Source organism: Dama dama, chromosome 20 (assembly GCF_033118175.1).
Source record: "Dama dama isolate Ldn47 chromosome 20, ASM3311817v1, whole genome shotgun sequence".
Taxonomy (NCBI): Eukaryota; Metazoa; Chordata; class Mammalia; order Artiodactyla; family Cervidae; genus Dama; species Dama dama.
Window position 1 is genome coordinate 58,800,705 of NC_083700.1, and position 20,562 is coordinate 58,821,266.

General features: G+C 39.2%; 1 protein-coding gene across 1 annotated transcript in view; it reads right to left on the reverse strand.

Moving 5' to 3' along the window:
• Positions 1-19,915, reverse strand: part of PRKACB (protein kinase cAMP-activated catalytic subunit beta) — a 151,942-nt gene extending 132,027 nt beyond the window's left edge. Inside the window, exon 1 of the mRNA XM_061121532.1 lies at positions 19,614-19,915. Within this exon, the coding sequence (XP_060977515.1) occupies positions 19,614-19,659 (46 nt within the window). The 5' untranslated portion in view covers positions 19,660-19,915. The remainder of the gene's footprint in view (positions 1-19,613) is intronic.
• Positions 19,916-20,562: the final 647 nt, after the last annotated feature.

Consider the following 20,562-nt stretch of genomic DNA (forward strand, 5'->3'; position numbering starts at 1 on the left):
CAAATATAGTAACTAATCTCACTATGAGTTTTCTGGTTCAATCTTTCTCTGCCTTTTATTTTGAGACTCCTGTTTATTTTTTTAAATTTACTTTAAAGATAACATGGTTCATGTAAATGCCTTCTCTAGCAAAACACTTGAAATCTTTAGCTGTGGTAATAGCAAGGAGGGCTGGTGGGGCTGATGTTGAGGAGGTCCAAGAATGATTAATAAATAAATGAAGATTGACAATAAAATAGAAAGTTCCATTTCTGGCTTAGGAAAATGAAAGGCTTCCCCCACCCTCCACCTCAGGGTTAAAAAAGAAAAAGATGTCTGAGATAAATCTGGCTAGGGTACAGTCTTCAGATACTCAAACACTAATCTAGGTGTTGCTGTGAAGGTATTTTGTAGATGTGATGAAAAGTCCATAATCAGGTCACTTCAAGTAAAGAAGATTATCCTAGATAAACTGAGTGAGTCTGATTCAATCAACTGAAAGGGCTTAGAAGAGCAGAACTGAAGCCTCCCTGAAGTGTCTGTGGACTGCAGCTTCAGCCTATATCTGAGAGTTCCAGCATGCTCTTCCTGACAATCTACCCAGACTTGCCCAGCAAGCCTCCAACTTGCAATATAGCTCTTAATATATAGCCTATTAACAATGTTTCTCTGGTGGAACCCTGGCTGATATAGGACTGAGTTTTCTAGCACTGGTAAGATTATTATGAAAGAGATAACTAAGCATTTACAAATTTTTAATGAAGTAGCCAATATGGCATGGTGGTTAAGAACACAGACTCTAGAGCCACACTGCCTAGGTTCAAATTCCAGCCTGACTACTTGCTATCCATGTGACTTTGGACAAATTACTTAGCCACTCTGTGCCTAAATTTCCTCTTGTATAATAGCAATCACAGTTACTATTTCAAAGGATTGTGAAGATTAAATGGGCTATTATACATACACACACACACATACATATATTAAGTGGGTTCAGTTCAGTCGCTCAGTCGTGTCCGCCTCTTTGCAATCCCATGGCCAGGCCTCCCTGTCCATCATCAACTCCCAGAGTTTACTCAAACTTATGTCCACTGAGTCGGTGATGCCATCCAACCATCTCATCCTGTATCCTCCCCCTCTCCTCCCACCTTCAATCTTTCCCAGCATCAGGGTCTTTTCAAATGAGTCAGTTCTTCACATCAGGTGGCCAAAGTACTGAAGTTTCAGCTTCAGCATCAATCCTTCCAAAGAATATTCAGGAATGATTTCCTTTAGGACAGACTGGTTGTATCTCCTTGCAGTTCAAGGGACTCTCAAGAGTCTTCTCCAACACCACAGTTCAAAAGCATCAGTTCTTCGGCACTCACCTTTCTCTATAGTCCAACTCTCACATCCATACATGACAACTGGAAAAACCATAGCTTTGACAAGACAGACCTCTGTTGGCAAAGTAATATCCCTGCTTTTTAATATGCTGTCTAGGTTGGTCCAAGGAGCTAGCGTCTTTTAATTTCATGGCTGCAGTCACCATCTGCAGTGATTTTGGAGCCCCCAAAAATGAAGTCTGTCACTGTTTCCATTGTTATTATACATCTTTGTTGTTCATTCACTAAGTCATGTCTGACTCTTTGTGACCCCATGGACTGCAGCACACCAAGCTTCTCTGTCCTTCATTGTCTCTCGGAGTTTGATCAAATTCATGTCCATTGAGTGGGTGATGTATCTAACCATCTCATTCTCTGCCACCTTCTTCTCCCTTTGTGTGTGTATATGCATATATATATATATATACATTTTATAGTGCGTGTCAACAACAGTACCTGGCACATAGGAAAAGCTAGGTAATAGTCTAAAAAGGTGTTATGGTAGAGAGATAGAACTTCTAGGGGCTTTTTGGATTCTAGGACAGTTTCAGATGTACAATTTTTGAAAGAAAATTATCATTACCACATTAGGGTATGATAGGGATTATGAGTAGAAGACCTAAAACAAAATGAGTAAGTCTGGATTGCACACAGCTCTGTCATTCAACTTTGCAACCTTGTTAAATCTCTGTAAGCCTTAATTTTCTTACTGAAAAAAAGTGATAACAATAATAGTATTTACTACCAGGGTTATGGTGAGAAATAAATGATATAAGATATTCATGTAATTTTTAAAGTTTTAATGGATAATGCTAAAATTTCCCACTGAATTTTTATATTTTTTTATTCTTGATGAACCTGAGGTTATAAGTCAGATCCTTACCATTTAATATAACATTACTCCAGTAGATTAATTTGCTGTTTCTGGTTGTCCATTTTCAGACAACTTGTCAAAAAATGTGCCCAATCATAAACACAGTGATTAAGGATTTTCCTTCAAAAACTATAGCTACTATATATTGATTATCCTCTAGGTGCTAAGAAAAACACATTATATACAACTTCTAAATCTCACAGTTCAGCACTATCTCCAATTTGCAGATTAGGAAAGACTTTGAAAGTACCTGTGTGAAATTATATGAATATGCTATAACATCTATTATTATTTCTTTCAGAACACTTTTATTACTTTCTAGATCTCAGTGTGATCAAGACACCAAGTTTAATAATACTCAGTACTCAGGCAAGTAACCTCTGATCACATAAGTAGCTAGCTTCTAAATTCTCACTTTTCAGTTAATTTTTGAAACGGGGAGGGGAATAATTCAATTCCTTTCTCAACCAGATAAATTTAAATGAGTTGTTAATAAAAGCTGTATTTCCATAGAGAATGATAATACATTCCCATTTAACTATGCAAGTATGAATATTTTTAAATTCAAGAAGAGATACATATTTAAACTGAAATATATTTTAACCAACAGAATACATAAACCAACATGATCTCACTTTGGCTATACACTATTAATTGGAAACTCATGTCACTAGAGTACATTTATTGTCTTTTTATCTGAAAAGTACATTGTTAAAATTTTTTGCTAAAATTTTTAACACTGTAAATATGTTTCTCATATTTAATATTACAAATAAAACTAGGCTATTGTAATTCATTTAATATATGCTTATTTAGTATGTAGATACTCCAATTTTCTAACTTAGTATCTATATTCACTTAATATATACATTCCCATCCTACCCTGCCTTAGACATTTACTTGAAAGATTGTTACCCTAGACCCATTTCATCCTATCCTTTCTTTGATAACCATCTATCTTTTTAGCTGACTCCCTTTAATATCTCAACCCCAACAATCTTCAGACTTTACTAAGGTGTCCAATCCCTTTCAGTATACTTCATACCCTAAAATCCTTTTTCCACCTTAAAAAGCATAAATCCCAAGGTCAAGCATTATGCTCAACTCCTTGCACACACTTTCAGCCACTTGCCCTCTCTCATTTTTGGACTTTTTAATGTTTTTGTGTTGTTCTATGCTGATTTACTTACAGGCAGACCAAATTTTCAAACGTGCTGTATTCTAAAAGCTGGACTGCAATAAGCATAGGCTACATTCTCTGTATCATGACAAAGTAAGTATAATACAACAATAAGAGAAAAGAGAACACTATTTCTTTTTTTTTTTTTAATTCTGGCTTCAGATTTTACCCAACACTCATTCTAAGTATCTACCTGGCAACTGAAAGGGCCACACGTACCATAAGTCATAGGTTAGTTTACTTTGGTAGGTTAGAGATGAAAAAGAAAGGGAACAGAATGTAGTCAAAAAGAAAAACAGAAAGTTAAAGAAAAGGGGGTGCACATTTTTAAAACAAATGAGGAGACAGGCTGAATATAAAAGAAGAATACACAATAGCATAAGGTTCCTGCAAAAGCTAGATGGGAATGAGATCCAAAGTAATGGCAGAGGGACTGACCTTACAGAGCAAGATATATAATGTAGTGATTTTTAAAAATGTGTCAAACATTCTTTGAACTCCTTCCATCAAAGGGTGGAATCTAATACACTTTTTTCAAATAGGATTCATCAAAGTGAATCACTTTGAATGAACAGAATGTAGAAGAAGTGAGTGCAGCAAGAGAATTCCAGGAAAACATCTACTTCTGCTTCACTGAGTATGCTAAAGCCTTTGACTGTGTGGATCACAACAAACTGAAAATTCTTAAAGAGATGGGAATTCCAGACCACCTTACCTGTCTCCTGAAAAACCTGTATGTAGACCAAGAAGCAACAGTTAGAACTGGACATGAAACAATGGTCTGGTTCAAAACTGGGTAAGGAATACATCAAGGGTGTATAGTGTCACCCTGCTTATTCAACTTATATGCAGAGTACATCATGTGAAATGCTAGGCTGGATGAAGCACAAGCTGGAATCAGGACTGCCAGGAGAAATATCAATAACTTCAGATATGCAGATGATACCACACTAATGGCAGAAAGCAAAGAAGAACTAAAGAGCTTCTTGATGAAGGTGAAGGAGGAGAGTGAAAAAGCTGGCTTGAAACTCAACATTCAAAAACTAAGATCATGGAAGCTGGTCCCATAACTTCATGGCAAATAGATGGGGGAAAAGTGGAAGCAGTGACAGATATTATTTTCTTGGGCTCCAAACTCACTTTGGACCATGACTGCAGCCATGAGATTAAAAGACGCTTGCTCTTTGGAAGGAAAGCTATGACAAATCTAGATAGTGTATTATAAAGCAAAGACATCACTTTGCTGACAAAGGCCCATATAGTAAAAGCTATGGTTTTTCCAGCAGTCACATACAAATGTGAAGAAGGAGGCAGAGCACCAAAAGAAGACGCTTTCCAACTGTGGTGTTGGAGAAGACTTGTGAGAGTCCCTTGAACTGCAAAGACATCAAACCAGTCAATCCTAAAGGAAATCAGTCCTGAATATTCACTGGAAGGATTGATGCTGAAGCTGAAGCTCCAATACACCGGCCACCTAATGTGAAGAGCTAACTCACTGGAAAGGGCCCTGATGCTGGGAAAGATTGAAGGTAGGAGGAAAAGGGTGACGACAGAGGATGAGATTGTTGGATGGCATCACCGACTCAATGGACATGAGTTTGAGTAAACTCTGGGAGATAGTGAAGGACAGGGAAGCCTGGTGAGCTGCAGTCCATGGGGTAGCAAAGAATCAGACATGACTTAGTGGCTGAAAAACAACAACAAAGCAGAAATGACACTGCTTAACTTCTAAGGCTAGGTCATAAAAAGGGGAGAGAGTTTCCACCTGGCTCTCTCTCGCTTGGAACTCAACCACCATGTTATAAGAAAATCCAAGCCATGTGAAAGGCCATGTGTAGATAGTCCAGCTGAAAATCTCAGTTAAGGTTCCAACTACCTGCAGCCAGCACAACAAGGAGACGCCTAAATGAGCAAGTCTTTAAGTGATCATGGGCCCCAGCCTCGGAGAAGGCAATGGCACCCCACTCCAGTACTCTTGCCTGGAAAATCCCATGGACGGAGGAGCCTGGTAGGCTGCAGTCCATGGGGTCGCGAAGAATTGGACACGACTGAGCGACTTCACTTTCACTTTTCACTTTTAGGCATTGAAGAAGGAAATGGCAACCCACTCCAGTGTTCTTGCCTGGAGAATCCCAGGGATGGGGTCGCACAGAGTCGGACACGACTGAAGTGACTTAGCAACAGCAGCAGGCCCTAGCCTTTGAGGTGAGCTATTTAAGTTTCTATCAAACAGAGCAGAGATGAGATGTTCTTGCAAAACTCTGTCCAAAGTGCACTTTCCTAGGCAAAATAAATGTTGTCATTCCTTTCAATTACTAAATGTAGAGAGATATGTGATGTAACAATAGATAAATGGAATAGACAACTCTTCTGTTATAACAGAATGACACAATAGATTAAAATATAGGATATCTTTGAAAAATTAAAAAATTAAATGCCAACCATTGGATAAACAAAATGTGTGTGCATGTGCATATGTGCATGAGATAGAACACTATTCAGCCTTAAAGAAGAATGAAATTCTGGTACTTCTATAAGACAGAACCTTGAAAACATCATGCTAAATCAAATTAAGTCAGACATAAAAAGAGAAGCATTGTATGGTTCCACTTTTATGGGGTATCTAATGTAAATTCATAGAGAAAATACTATAGAAGTTACCAATGGTTGGTGGGAGGAGGGAATGTTTGGGATAATTAAAAAGTTCTGGAAATGGATAAAAATATATTTGTACATATACAGGATATTTGGATGTCTGATATAAAGAAGTTGAAGGGGTTTTTATCTGATACCTTTTATTTTCTTTGTAAAGTGCATGAGGCAAGCTCATTGCTTAGCATGAGAGAGACAAAGGGAATTTCAGAAGTATAAAGAGAATGAAATAGGAATCAATGAATGGGAGACAGAGTTAATCAGAGAAATGTAGAACTGTCAAGTCAGGTTGACAGCCCATTTGAGGTTGAATGTATAGTGCCCCTTCCATGTGGTTTTCTCCAGCAGTGATTAGCTCCTCGCTCAAGACAGGTAAGTTTATCAGTTAAGACTTTTATAAGAAAGATGTGATTAAAAAGACAAGCGTACAGAGGATTTCAGGGACCACATAATCTAAACTGGTCAAGAAAAAATGAAGCAAGAGGTTCTGATGAAGAATGATCATACAGGGAACATTTAAAAAGCAAACATCAAGGAAAGGACATTGTAATCAGAGAATGACATGCTTACAACAGTGATTCTTGAGCAGTTAGTGAGGCTGATAAGGTTGTTGATGAGACTGGCTGTCTAAAATGAAAAAAAGAGGATAAGAGATAATGTGGTCAAGGAACTGAGATGCAATGGTAATGGATGAGTCATCACACAGAAGTTTAAGCCATCAAGGATGAATACAGGGCTTACAGTATAAAGACTGTGAGCCAGGGCCAAAGTTTTGAGTTTTCTGTTGGGTTTTTTTTTTTTTTTCAGATTGTGGTGGGTCTTTGTTGCTTTGCTTGGACTTTCTCTAGCCGCAGGGAGTGTGGGCTACTCTTCACTATGGTGCGCGGGCTCCTCACTGCGGAGGCTTTTCCTGTTGCAGAGCACAGGCTCTGGGAGCAGGGAGCTCAGCAGTGGTGTCACACGGGCTCAGCAGGTGCGGTGCACAGGCTTAGCTGCTCCGCAGGGTGTGGGATCTTCCCAGACCAGGGATCAAACCCATGTTCCCGGCACTGGCAGGCTAGGAACTGTGCCAGCAGGGAAGTCCCTGAAGTTTTTGATGAATGAAGGCAAGTGAGCAAGAGACTGGTAAATGATAGCAACAAGGATGAGGAACACAGTGGTGCAGCTGAATGGTATAGGCCTTGTCTTGGTCTGTGTGGGCTGCTATAACAAAATACCATAGGCTGGGTGACTTATAAACAAGATATATTTATTTCTCATGGTTCTGAAGGCTGGAAATGCAAAATCTGACATCGGCAGATTTGAGGTCTGATAACAGCCCACTTCCTCACTGACAGCCTATTCTCCTTGTTAACCTCATATCAGAAGGGGCAAGGGAATTTTCTCAGGAGTTTATATACCCCATTCATCAATCTCTGCCCTCATGACCTAATCAACTCTCGAAGATTTCATCTTCAAATACCAGTAACTCGGAATTTAGGATTTCAACACATGAACTTGGGGGACACACAAACATTCAGTCCTCAAATGAGTGGGGTTTTATTTAGGAAGTTGGGATTGTAACAGTTTTTCTCAATCTAATGTCTTCCTAACTGAAGCCTAAGATTAATCTCTCCCTTCCAATTAAAAGTGATATAATTTTGACATATCAGTTCAGTCGCTCAGTTGTGTCCGACTCTTTGCGACCCCATGGACTGCGACCCCGTGTGTGCAGCACACCAGGCTTCCCTGTCCATCACCAACTCCTGGAGCTTACTCAAACTCATGTCCACTGAGTCAGTGATGCCATCCAACCATCTCATCCTGTCATCCCTTTCTCCTCCCACCTTTAATCTTTCCCAACATCAGGGTCTTTTCAAATGAGTCAGTTCTTTGCATCAGGTGGCCAAAGTATTGGAGTTTCAGCCTCAGCATCAATCCTTCCAATGAATATTCAGGACTGATTTCATTTAGGATGGATTGGTTGGATCTCCTTGCAGTCCAAGGGACTCTCAAGAGTCTTCTCCAACACCACAATTCAAAAGCATCAATTCTTCAGTGCTCAGCTTTCTTTATAGTCTAAGTCTCACATCCATACATGACTACTGGAAAAACCATAGCTTTGACTAGATGGACCTTTGTCAACAAAGTAATGTCTCTGCTTTTAAATATGCTGTCTAGGTTGGTCACAACTTTCCTTCCAAGAAGCAAGCGTCTTTTACTCTCATGGTTGCAGTCACCATCTGCAGTAACTTTGGAGCCCCCCAAAATAAAGTCTCTCACTGTTTCCATTGTTTCCCATCCATTTGCCATAAAGTGATGGGACCAGATGCCATGATCTTAGTTTTCTGAATGTTGAATTTTAGGCCAATTTTTTCACTCTCCTCTTTCATTTTCATCAAGAGGCTCTTTAGTTCCTCTTTGCTTTCTGCCATAAGGGTGGTGTCATCTGCATACCTGAGGTTATTGATATTTCTCCTGGCAATCTTGATTATATTTGACATATAAGTGTCAAATAAACTACTATGTGCTAAGAAGGATAAAAAGGTTCCCTGGTGGCTGGGATGGTAAAGAATCCTCTTGCAGTTAGGGACACCTGGTTTTGATACCTTGGTTAAGAAGATCTCCTGGATGAGGGTATGGCAACCCACTCCAGGTCACCTTCTTATCAAGTGAATCAACTACTAGGCCCAAATTGTAAATATATTACAGAGAAAGCACCTGCTGACTGGGGAGGAGGAGAGTAAACACTTCTAAAAGAAGCTTAAATTTTTTTATCGACTTAATTATTCATAATTTTAGTTTCCACTATGAGCTGGGAACTTTGTCAAATCTGAGGGATTAAAATATTAAACAAGGAGGAGAGGTGGGAAGAATTAGGAGACTGAGATAAACATATACACACTACTGATACTGTGAGTAGAACAGACAACTGACGAGAACGCACTGCATAACACAGGGCACTGCTCCGGTGACCTGCGTGCGAAGGAGACCCTAGGAAGACATGTGTCTGTGTGGAGCTGATCACTGTGCTGTGCAGCAGAAACCAGCACAGCACTGCAGAGCAATGCACTCAAATAAAGACTAAAACCAGAGACACCAAACGAGGTAGACATGGGCTCTGCCTTTACAGATCACAATGTGTAGTAGGGGAAGGAGCTGAGAAATCAATGTGAGTGTAAATGCCACAGTTACAGATGTAAATGTCTCCAAAGTGGACTCAAAACCAACTTATATTAGAGTCTGTTTCCCAAGATGATCTCAGAAATTCTATATTCATTCCCATATAAACGCCTATGTTGCATTTTCACCCTAGTATCAATCTCAACACTTCCGCCGTGGCTCAGCAGGGCAAGAATCCACCTGCAATGCAGGAACACAGGAGACGGAGGTTCAATCCCTGAGTTAGAAAGATCCCCTGCAGTAGGAAATGGCAACCCACTGTAGTATTCTTGCCTGAGACATGGCGCCATGGACACAGGAGCCTGGCAGGCTACACTCTAATGGGTCACAAAGAGTCAAACACAACTGAGCACATAAGCACCAGTCTCAGGAACCTGTGTATCACTTACACATTTTACCATAAACGTCTGAATGTATCCATCTCCCAGCTTAAGGAGAGAAACCAAGGCTTACTTTTTTTCTTGTATTTGCATTATGGACTAGCACAATGCCTGGTACAAAATAGGCACTTACTAACTACTGCCTGAGAATAACTAAAGGATTGAATGAATGATAAATGACTGTTCTGTCTCTGTGTCATTCTATCAGTTGAACTTATAGATTATTTAGTAACGCAAGACTATAGCCTAAAGAGGGACTCATATTCTTCCCCAGTTTAACCTTTCATGGCTTCTATACATCTAGCGAGCTAAGCTAGGATAGGAGGAGCTAAATTATAAACAGAACCGAATCTTGCAAAAGAAGCTAAGTAACATCTGTACAAACACGCTCTCTCAATTTTGTGGCTCACATACCACAGTGGTCTGCTGATGCTCTGTGGTCTTCTACTCGAATAAGTGGTACAGAAATTGAATACTCATTTTATTAAGTAGGACCCCAAAATAATGAGATCTCAACACAATATCTTTAATTTTTTGAGTCAAGGTCCAGATGGATATTACAGATTTGCCAAGGACTTACAGGTTTAGATTCAACAGTTGTTTTACTAGAAAACAAAAGTTTGAAGAGTCATTGAAAAGTTAACATTATATGAACAGTAGGCAACAGGGAATACAACCTTAAACCATGGCCATAAAGCCTTGGACGTTATACCTTTAAAGAGCAAGTCAGCTAAAGATAGGGCATTTACATTGGATTTTGTGAGGCAGTCCTAATGTCAAATGTGTGACTGCATCAGCCCTCACCATGAACTGTCAACTAGTTCATTTCTCTAAAGGAGTCCCAAATTTAGTTTAGGAAACTATCCACATAGATACAGAACATTACTGAATCTAATTTATATTATAATCAAAAAGTGAAAAACCAAATTATTGCTACAGGAAATACTCTATACTGTACTTTCAACAAAATTCTTGTGTTTGCATATTTACTTATTTAAAGCTTTCACTATACTATGAGCTACAAAAAGGCAACTCTTTATCTCCTTCATGACCCCCCCCCAAAATAAAAAATATACATAAATGAATAGATGAATTATAATACATTAAAATAAAAAAATTTAAGCTATATCTCCATTTCTACTTAAGCAATTTAAGTTATACCTCCATATCAGGGGAAATAATTTATTATTTGCGTTATGGTAATAAACCTCAATATTAACAAGAAATAGGTCTACTTATTAATATTGATGAGCATTTTTGAAGCTGTAAGGGACTGAAAGGGTTACAAAATTTACAAAAGAAAAAAAGAGTAAAAAAAAAGCATCAATGTTTTCCAGCAGTTTTTAAGTTACTAAAGATACTAGCTGAATTTATAAGAACAAATGCTTTTACCTTTAAACATAAATAATCAGCTAAATATATTTATTCTCTAAGCCAAGTTTATGAAGGTTTCACTGTACTTCTTTTATTGCTGTACAACTAGCTTTTATAAGTTTTGAGGAATAGCTCCTAAGTTCTAGTGTTTTAAATTCAGGAGAACAATTTTCTCTACCTATACTATTTGGTTTATATACTTTAATCATGTAGACTTATTACAAAATAAAGAGTTTCAGGTTTGTTTTGTTTTTTAGTTTATCCTCAAACAATAGACGTTCAATTCTCTTGCTCCTATTAGCTGTCCCTGATGTTAACTTTTCTCCACTTCTGCTACACACAAAACATCATAACTACACATAACATGCTAAGGGTTTTTCACTAAGAATAGAATGTTTTATGTCTTGTTTCCAACCTACTCCCCTGATGACCAATATTTAGATGGTCTCTTTACCTACAGTAGAACATGAGAATCTCTTCAAAGATCAATACAGTGATTCAAAATTCGTTTCTTAGGCCAAAATTCAGAAACTGTAAGTACAGATCAAAAATTTCCCCTAAACATATTACTGTGTATTTGCTTACACTGAGGCTCATTTGCCAATTCTCTACCTACATAATTTTGTGATAGTCTTAAATTCTCAAGTCTTGCTACTTTAAAAATAAACCTTCTATCTTTTAATAAATATATATGGAAATCACTGAACTATAAGGTCAGAAAAGACCACAGCCTCTTTATTAAATTTGTCCTTCTTAATTCTATAGTACAGCTTGGAGGTATTAAAACACTTATCTAAAGTGAGCTAATGGAAAGTTTTAGAAAATAGAATTTAGATTTTTCTTATTCTGAGTTCACACTCTTACTATTAAATCACACTTTAACTTTTTAATGTCTATTTTAAAGATCTCTAGGAGAAGAATATTGATACTTAGTACAATATATGTTGTTACAATATTTTACATGTTTTTCTACTACTCCACATGACTCTACAAAGCTCAATAGCTTACAGGATGCATACTTTAATTATGAAAGTAACACATTTTATCTGACTTTAATTTTGTTTCTTTAAAAGTTACACTGTTCTCATCAGTGCTCTGGCTTTTACTTTTTTTAAAACAAACCAAAAAAGCTAAACTTTTAGTGGCTACAGTTCTTAATTTTATAGAAGCTATGTCAGATGTCATACATAGTTCTATAGATTCTAAATAGCTGGCCTTAGAAGGGGAGCAAACTGAGATGCAATGTGGAAAAGAGCCTCTGATCATCCAAGGTCATTTTTCCCCCACAGTTGAGAGAATTATAGACAACCCGTATATGAAATAACCAATCAGATATCATTTCTTAGAAATTCCATAGGCACCCTAAGTTCAACATCCCCCCCCCAAATCTGTTCCTTCCCTTATATTCACTTCCTGACTCCATTACTGGCATCACAACCCACCCACTAAGGCAAAGAAGCTAAAAACTTGGGAGTTATTCCCAATCCCTCCTTTACCTCATTTCCCAAATGCAATCAGTAAAGCATAATCTGCTTATTTTTCGTTTCCAAATTTCTTACATTTTAAGTCCTTCCTGTATCCCTACCTTTACCATCTTGATCCAGACCCTCAAAGTCCCTCACTTGAGAGAGGGAGTCTTCTAATAGATTTCCTGCCTCCACTTCACTTGTTCCATAATGACATCTTCACATCACCACCTAAGTAATCTCTCTAAAACCCAAATTTTATCATATCTTTCTCTTATTTCAGAGTCCATAATAGCTTTGATAGTTTTATCCCATAGGATGAAATTTAGACTCTGCATTTTATGGTCTCCGTCCAATTCTTGAGTCTCATCTTTCATTGTACAATCTCCCCTCTTCCCTACCACCAACCCCGTCCTTTTTAGTCATAATGAACAACTTACTTTCTTCCTGGAATATGTCATGCTGTTTCAACCCTCTGCATCTTTGCTCACTCTGTGCGTTCCCTCTTCTCAGAACACACTTCTTCCTGTAAATCTACTGTTGAACATTTACCGTTTTCAATGCTCAACCCAGGGCTCACCTCTTCTTTGAAGTCCTTTCTGGACTTCATCCCCCACCCACCTCAGTGGAAACGACTATACTTTCTACTGGTTCCCCCACTGAACTTAAGAAGCCATTTGTAATAGGTTTTTGGTTTTTTTTAATTATTATTAAGTTGTTGACATGTCTGTCTCCCTCTTCTGAAATACTGGCATTCTGCAGCAGGTACTGGGTCCTATTCAATCTTTATTCCCACAGACTTGCATAAAGTCTGTCATGTTTTAGAAGCTCAATATGCTAGGATGAATAAATGAAAGCAAGAATGAATGAACAAAGAAAAGAAAAATAGAAGATACTCTTGAAGGAATATTTTTTAAATTAAGAAAAATACTCAATATAATACGGTACTGACCTAGGTATATTTAACTCCCATAAATTCCACATTTTCCTACTTAATGTAGTTTTTTTCTTTTTTTTTTCCCCCATTAAAAACCTAAGATTTATTCCTTTGAGGAAATTTGGACATATATGTGTACTAGCATTTATTATCACATAAATATACAATTTTATAAACTATACTAATTACTTATTTTATTAATTTAATGGAACATCAGAATTATTTATGGTCAACTCCTGACCATCTGGGCTTCCCAGCTGGGGCTAGTGGTAAAGAACCCACCTGCCAATGCAGAGGTAAAAGACACAGGTTCAATCCCTTTCCAACCTCTGGAGGAGGGCATGGCAACCCATTCCAGTATTCTTGCCTGGAGAATCCCATGGACAAAGAAGCCTGGCAGCTACAGTCCACAGGGTCGCAAAGAGTCAGACATGACTGAAGTGACTTGGCATACACTGTCTGAAAGAATCTTAATAGCTATATGCTTACTTACCTCGGATCTTTTCATGTGCTGCTTCTGCCACTCAGCTATGGCTTACTTTTCTAAACTAGCTTTCATGGCTCTAATTATTCTGTTGCTGGCAATGAAAAGCAACAATATCCTAAGTGCAGGACACTGACCAGGAGAAAATGGTTCCTGAACAGGAGGTAATTTTATACTGTAAATAATCTGCACAAAATTGAATCACAGAATCACGGAACTGCATGTGATATTAATAAAATGTATTTATCATCCAAATAGTGTGGCTGTTTGTTTTGATTTTTTTTCTTTATTTTTTAAACTAATGAAGACTATTTCAAAATTCTTCTGCCAATCTATTAAAATGGAATGTTACTAATTTTCCTTTAAAAAATAACTGAAAGTTTAAAGACATGAATAAGATATGAGATCACTAAATTAGTTCTTATTCAAAGCTATAAAAATTTTCATTGAAATATATTCACAGAGATCCAGCATTAAAAACTAAAAAATTCTAATTCTAGTAGAGTCCAATAAGGAAATTAACTTTGTACCTAACTCTACAGATTATATACATAATTACTAAACTATAATAATATGTTCACTAGGTTTGTAAATACTTATTCAGAGGAAAAACTGAAGAAATAAGTTAATTTCTAGTATGAGAAAAGATAAATATAGCATTTTGTTCCTCTATGAACACTTGTGAGGATCTACAAATTACAAAGATGATGGAAAGATAGGTTGGTGTTTTTATTACATGCTATATTCTAAACTTGGAGAAGGAAATGGCAACCTACTCCAGTACTCTTGCCGGAGAATCCCATGGATAAAGGAGCCTGGCAGGCTATAGTCCATGGGGTTGCAAGAGTCAGACATGACTTAGCGACTAAATCACCACCACCACCATGCTCTAAACTATGCTATGCTCTAAACCTGTGCTGTCCAATATATCAAACAATAACTGCCGCATGTAAGTTAAAAATTCAGTTTCCCAGTTGCCCTGATTACATTTCAAGTGCTCAATAGCTGCAGGCAGCTAGTGGAAACCACAGAAGACAATGTAGATAGGAACATTTCCATCACAGCAGAAAGTCTGATTGGATAGTGCTATTGCAAATCATGGTATAAAATGCAAATTTCCAAATACTTTTAAAATGGCAGTACAAGTTCAGAAAGTAATTTTTCAATTGGCTATTTCACAGAAAGGGAAACTATACATTTATGAATAAGAAGAAAAAATTAAATACAAATATTAATGAAGGTTTAAGTATATAAAATCAATTTTCTAAGGCTTACTTTGAAATTATACCATATTAAATCTGAAAAGACTTTCAAGGTAATTTAATCCTTCATCCTCATTTTACAGAAATTGAATCTAGAAGACAGCACAAGAAAAAAAATAACTTTCATTTAAGATATTTATTATATCCAAATAATCACTATTGAAAACAACCAAAATTTCCTATAATAATACTGACTAAAGTGAAGTCTAAACTATTCTGTGTGCCTCAGAATAAGCTTTCTGTTGCATATAGAGGGTGTCTGAATAGTGGTTAGGATTTCAGGTTCTAAGGTTAACCTGCCTAGTTCAAATGTTACCCTTTCACTGAACTAGCTGTGCAACCTTAGGCAAGTCATTTAGGCCCTCTGAGCCTCCTTTTTCTTATCTATAATATAAAATGGAGAATAACTGAACTATGTTATACAGCTGAAAAGATTAAGAAAATCATGCATGCAAACTTAAGAGAATCAGGCACATAGTAAACCCTTAAAAAATGCTAGTTTTTATGAAATCTGCATTTTGGTTGAACCTAGTCTACTAGTGGGTGACTCTTTAACTTCCATTCATCTTCAAAAGTTCTTAAGACAGAGAAACACTCCGAAAAACATTAAAAAAAAAAAAATCATTGTATGAACACTGGTGGCTCTACCACCTGCAGTCACAGAAGAATGTGCATCCAAACCTCCACCAACACTGTAACCGCAGGCCTCAGCACCATGGTTCTGACAGTGTTACACATAAAGCCCACAGGCAATATGTGAGGGGAACGGAAATCCACTGTGTGTGTGTGTGTGTGTGGTTTTTGTTCTTTTTTTTTTTTATAAAATTAAAAAAAAAAAAAAAACCTTTCAGGTTAAAATAGGTGACATGATTTTTATGTTGGGGACTGTGAATAAAGTGAAAGACAGGATAAGTGAAACAATTTTGAATGACAAGTTTAAAATTTCTCAGAGAATTATATGTTCACTTATTTTTCTAAAATTTATACTTCTGCCTATCAGCTGAGGTTTCAATAACCACATTCAAATTTTGAGACCCCTATATTTATGAGAAGATTCCTATATTTATTTACTATATTTAGGAGAAGGGGACGACAGAGGATGAGATGGTTGGATGGCATCACCAATTCGATGGACATGAGTTTGAACAAGCTCCAGGAGTTGGTGATGGACAGGGAAGCCTGGCGTGCTACAGTCCATGGGGTCACAAAGAGCCGGACACAACTGAGTGACTGAACTGACTAATATTTATGAGAGTAATTTTTTTTTTAATATACAAAACAAGTAGATATGTAAAAGTAAGAGTTGCTCTTTCATTAAGTTTTACGACATCTCAATACAATTACCCAGTTTACCACAGTAGAATAAGTACCCAACTTAATGTTGGGCTCCCAGGTGGCACAGTGGTAAAGAATCCGCCTGCTAATGGGGAAGACACAAAGGAGACATGCATTCAATCCCCGGGTCGAGAAGATTGCCTGGAGAAGGAATTAGAACCCACTACAGTATTCTTGCCTGGAAAATTCCATGGACAGAGGGGTCTGGTGGCCTACAGCCCATGGGGTCACAAAGAGTTGGACATGACTGAGCGCAGCACAGCAAGCATTGGAGGACAGATTTCAGTACAGTACAACATAAGCACCAGATGGGCCAAGCTAACCAAGACCCTTCTCAAATATTGTTATGCCCCACTTCATTGTTCTGGAATATTTTTAGAACTAAAGTCCAGAGTCACCTGTATGAGGCATGAGCCAAACCTCAAATCCTAACTGACCTGATATTTTTAAATCATTTCAAGTCAAACATTTTCCTATTGGTAGTTTTCAGAGTTTTAACTTCACATTCCATAATGTTAGCATTTGTCATATTTTGCTTTTCAGTTAACTTTTATATGTACATTTTCTCTCTCACATTAGATAGTAAAACTTTTTGAGCCTTTACTTACAGGATCTCCATAAGAAACTAATACACTTAGCAGACACTTTGAAAATATTGGTGTTACCTGATTAGTTAGTGATGCAGAATGGAGTCAGGGGACCAGACTCAATTCTTTACTCTGATATCACTAACAGTAAGACCTCAGCTCCTGCTTCTTCAGAGGTCAAGTTCTCTGGCTTTGAAAAGGAATGATTACATAGGCTGATCTCTAGGACCACTTACATTTCTAAAAGCTTATGCTTTTATGTATTGGTTGAAGTTTAAATTCAGTTCAGTCAGTTCAGTCACTCAGTCGTGTCCAACCCTTTGCCCCATGGATGACAGCATGCCAGGTTTAAATAACTACATTCAAAGTTTGAAAGGCATATATTGAAGTTTAAATAACTACATTCAAATTTTGAAAGCCATATATTTTCAAAAGTAATTTTTAAAAACTATACAAATCAGTTAGCTATATAATGATATAACTTATTCTTTCATTAAATTTTAAGATATATAGATAAAAATGTCTTTGTTCACCATGGTAGACCAGCAGCAACATGTACCTGATAACATTGCTCCAAATGAAATTACAAACTAATCAACATGTGACATTTGAAATGACTGTCCAGTGAGACATAACTTGCTATTTTCTCTTATCAATTCAGAATATGTATTCAAACTACTATAATGACCTTCAGTTTCCATAAACAAACTTCTATAAAAAGCTGGCTAACATACTTAAGAACTAGGCTGCCACTAACAGTTAAAGCTTATGAAAGAACTTACTCAAACATTTTTAAAGTTTCCATTCTGTTTCCAGTAAATATTCTAAGATTATCTCATAGCTAGGAGCTTCAAATATCTAGGCGAGAATTTGTTTGATAACCTTAATAATGGAAATATATAGATCACAAAAGAGTCTACTATTACTATTAAAAATATAAACACTGTACAGGCCAGTACTTGTTAACAAAAAATCACTGATATGATTCAATTACCAAGCACACTTTGTAATGCATTAGTACACATTTTATCTTTATGTTAATAGAACTTCAAATTAAAAAGGAACATGACAAAAGGCAGAAACAATTCCTTACACTTCCCTCATTTTTAATACTTTCTATACAGTTAATTACTACATTTGTGCAATTATAAGAAAAAAGACCACTGAAGTTCCACCTCTATATTGTTTTTTTAAAATGTCCATCTCACATATTAAAGACATTAAACTTTTCTGGAGCTCCTGAAAATTAACACCAAAACCTTATTGGTGAAACACAAACCACATAATTTGACCTAACTATTCATATTAAACAAAATGAATGACTAGATCTTTCCAAATTGATTCTGCTTTACTGATATGGGGGAAGTGAAGTGAAGTGAAAGTCGCTCAGTTATGTCTGACTCTACAACACCATGGACTATCGGTCCATAGAATTCTCCAGGCCAGAATACTGGAGTGGGTAGCCTTTCCCTTCTCCAGGGGATCTTCCCAACCCAGGGATCAAACCCAGGTCTCCAGCACTGCAGGCGGATTCTTTACCAGCTGAGCCATAAGGGAAGCCCTGATATTGGGGTGAGGGGGAGACTATTTCCTTCATGCTAAATTATGAAATTAACTTAAAACACGTTACAAACACAGAAACATTAAAAGATACTGTTTACACAAATTGGAATAAATCATCAGGTATCCCCTATTCATCTGGCATTGCCTCAAGTGCTTACATGTCATTTACTCCTAGTAACAAAATAAATACTTGTTATCTGTTCACTCTGAATTACAAGATCTGAGTTGTACTGGGCAAAGGCAAAAACCATCCAGATTTACTGACTGACTAATAGACAGACTGACAGATAAACGAAACAAAACCATACGGCCATACAGGAAAGTGTAGAGTGCCTGCACTTGCAGCTCTCAGAAGAAATCCACGCAATTCTGGAAGCACTTCAACTCGGAGTAACCTTTAAGTTTTACAGACACTGTAGCAAATTTTTGAATGTTTTAAGAGATGGCAAACCTGTCCTGCTTTTTTTCTCTAATGGGAAAAGTTGCTGCTCACTCTTACTATATTTTCAACTCCTAACCAGAAGAGATGGAGGATCTCTGAAACCCATTTAGGATTAACCTCACCTGCGGAGAACCAGAGCAGCAATCCCTCACCTGATGATAAAACTGGGTTAGACCCAAGTGATGGAGGGAAAAGAGCCAACACTACCTGTGGCTCCCAAAGCAGGGGACGGGGCCGGGGTGCGGGGAGGGAGCAAGGGCTTGGGATGGTCCAAGAGACTTCTTTATCCAGACCATATTTGGGGAAGTGTCTAAGCTTGGGAGTCCCCCCGCTTTAGTGTAAAAGGGAGTCACGGGGACCTCTCTCCTCCCTCGCCCTCTCCATCCGGCCCTCGACGCTCAGCTCTCGCGCCGGAGCTGGGGGGAGGGGGTGGAGGAGGACGGCAGCTGGTCCCCAGAGCCCCCTTGAGTGGTTCCCGGCGGCCGCTGAGGCCTGGACCATGCCTGCGGCCTCCGGGCTCCGACCCCGCGCCAGCCCGCCCAGCCGGTCCCCAGACCCGGCCCTTGACTCACCGCTCTCCACCTCGCTGCCTTTCTTGGCGGTCGCCGCGTTCCCCATGACTGGGGCGATGGGAGGAAGGGGTGAGGGAAGGGAAGCGGGGCTGGCACTGTCCCCGCCGCTCCACAGGCTAAGGCAGCTCCCGCTTCTACACCGGTCACAGCAGTCAGTGCTCCCGGCGCTGGCGCCCAGAATGCGGGCGGGAAGACTGGGCGGGTTCTGAAGCCAGGGCTTCAGCGAACTCAGCCCCGGATGCCACGGCGGTGGCGGTGGCGGTGGCGGCGGCGGCGGCGGCGGCGGCGGGCAGACACTCCCCCTTCCCCCGCCCCGCCCCCCCTGCGCGCCCCCGGGCAGTCGCGCACCCGGGCCCGGGACCCTGTCCCTCTTCACCCGCGGGCGCGCGCGCCGGAAGTGACGTGCCGGCCTGGGACGCGGGCGGCGGGCTGAGGGGAGCCTCGGCCCGGGATAACCCGGGCTGGCACCTCAGCGGCCTACGGGGCTGGGATGTGGTGGCCCGGGCTTACTCTCGGATGCCAGAGATATGGGAGGCGGCGTAGGGACCGTTAGCTTTCAGGAACTTGTCGTCTCAGAGTGGCGTCAGTCTGGAGCGGGGCCGCGGGAGGCCGTAAAGGGGTTTGGGTTGAATTCTTTGTGCCCCGCATCGCGGCGGCTCCTCGGTCAGACGCTTCCGTGGCCCCACAGTCCCACCGGTCCGAGAGGATCGCACGGTCTGGGAGGAGATGGCATAGGAGGACAACTCCTTGGTTCTCGCCTCCGGGCTTTGCGGACTGATCAGTATCAGCCAGATACTGGGAACAACCTCGTCCCTAATTGCGATCGTGGTTCGGAGCCTCTCTTTGCGTCCCAGATTCAGGTATTCGCCGAGCCCACCACGTTTTCCTCCCGGTTCTTAGGTAGTTGGTCACTATCCCTTTGATGTTTCCCGTGCAACTTTCATCCGCT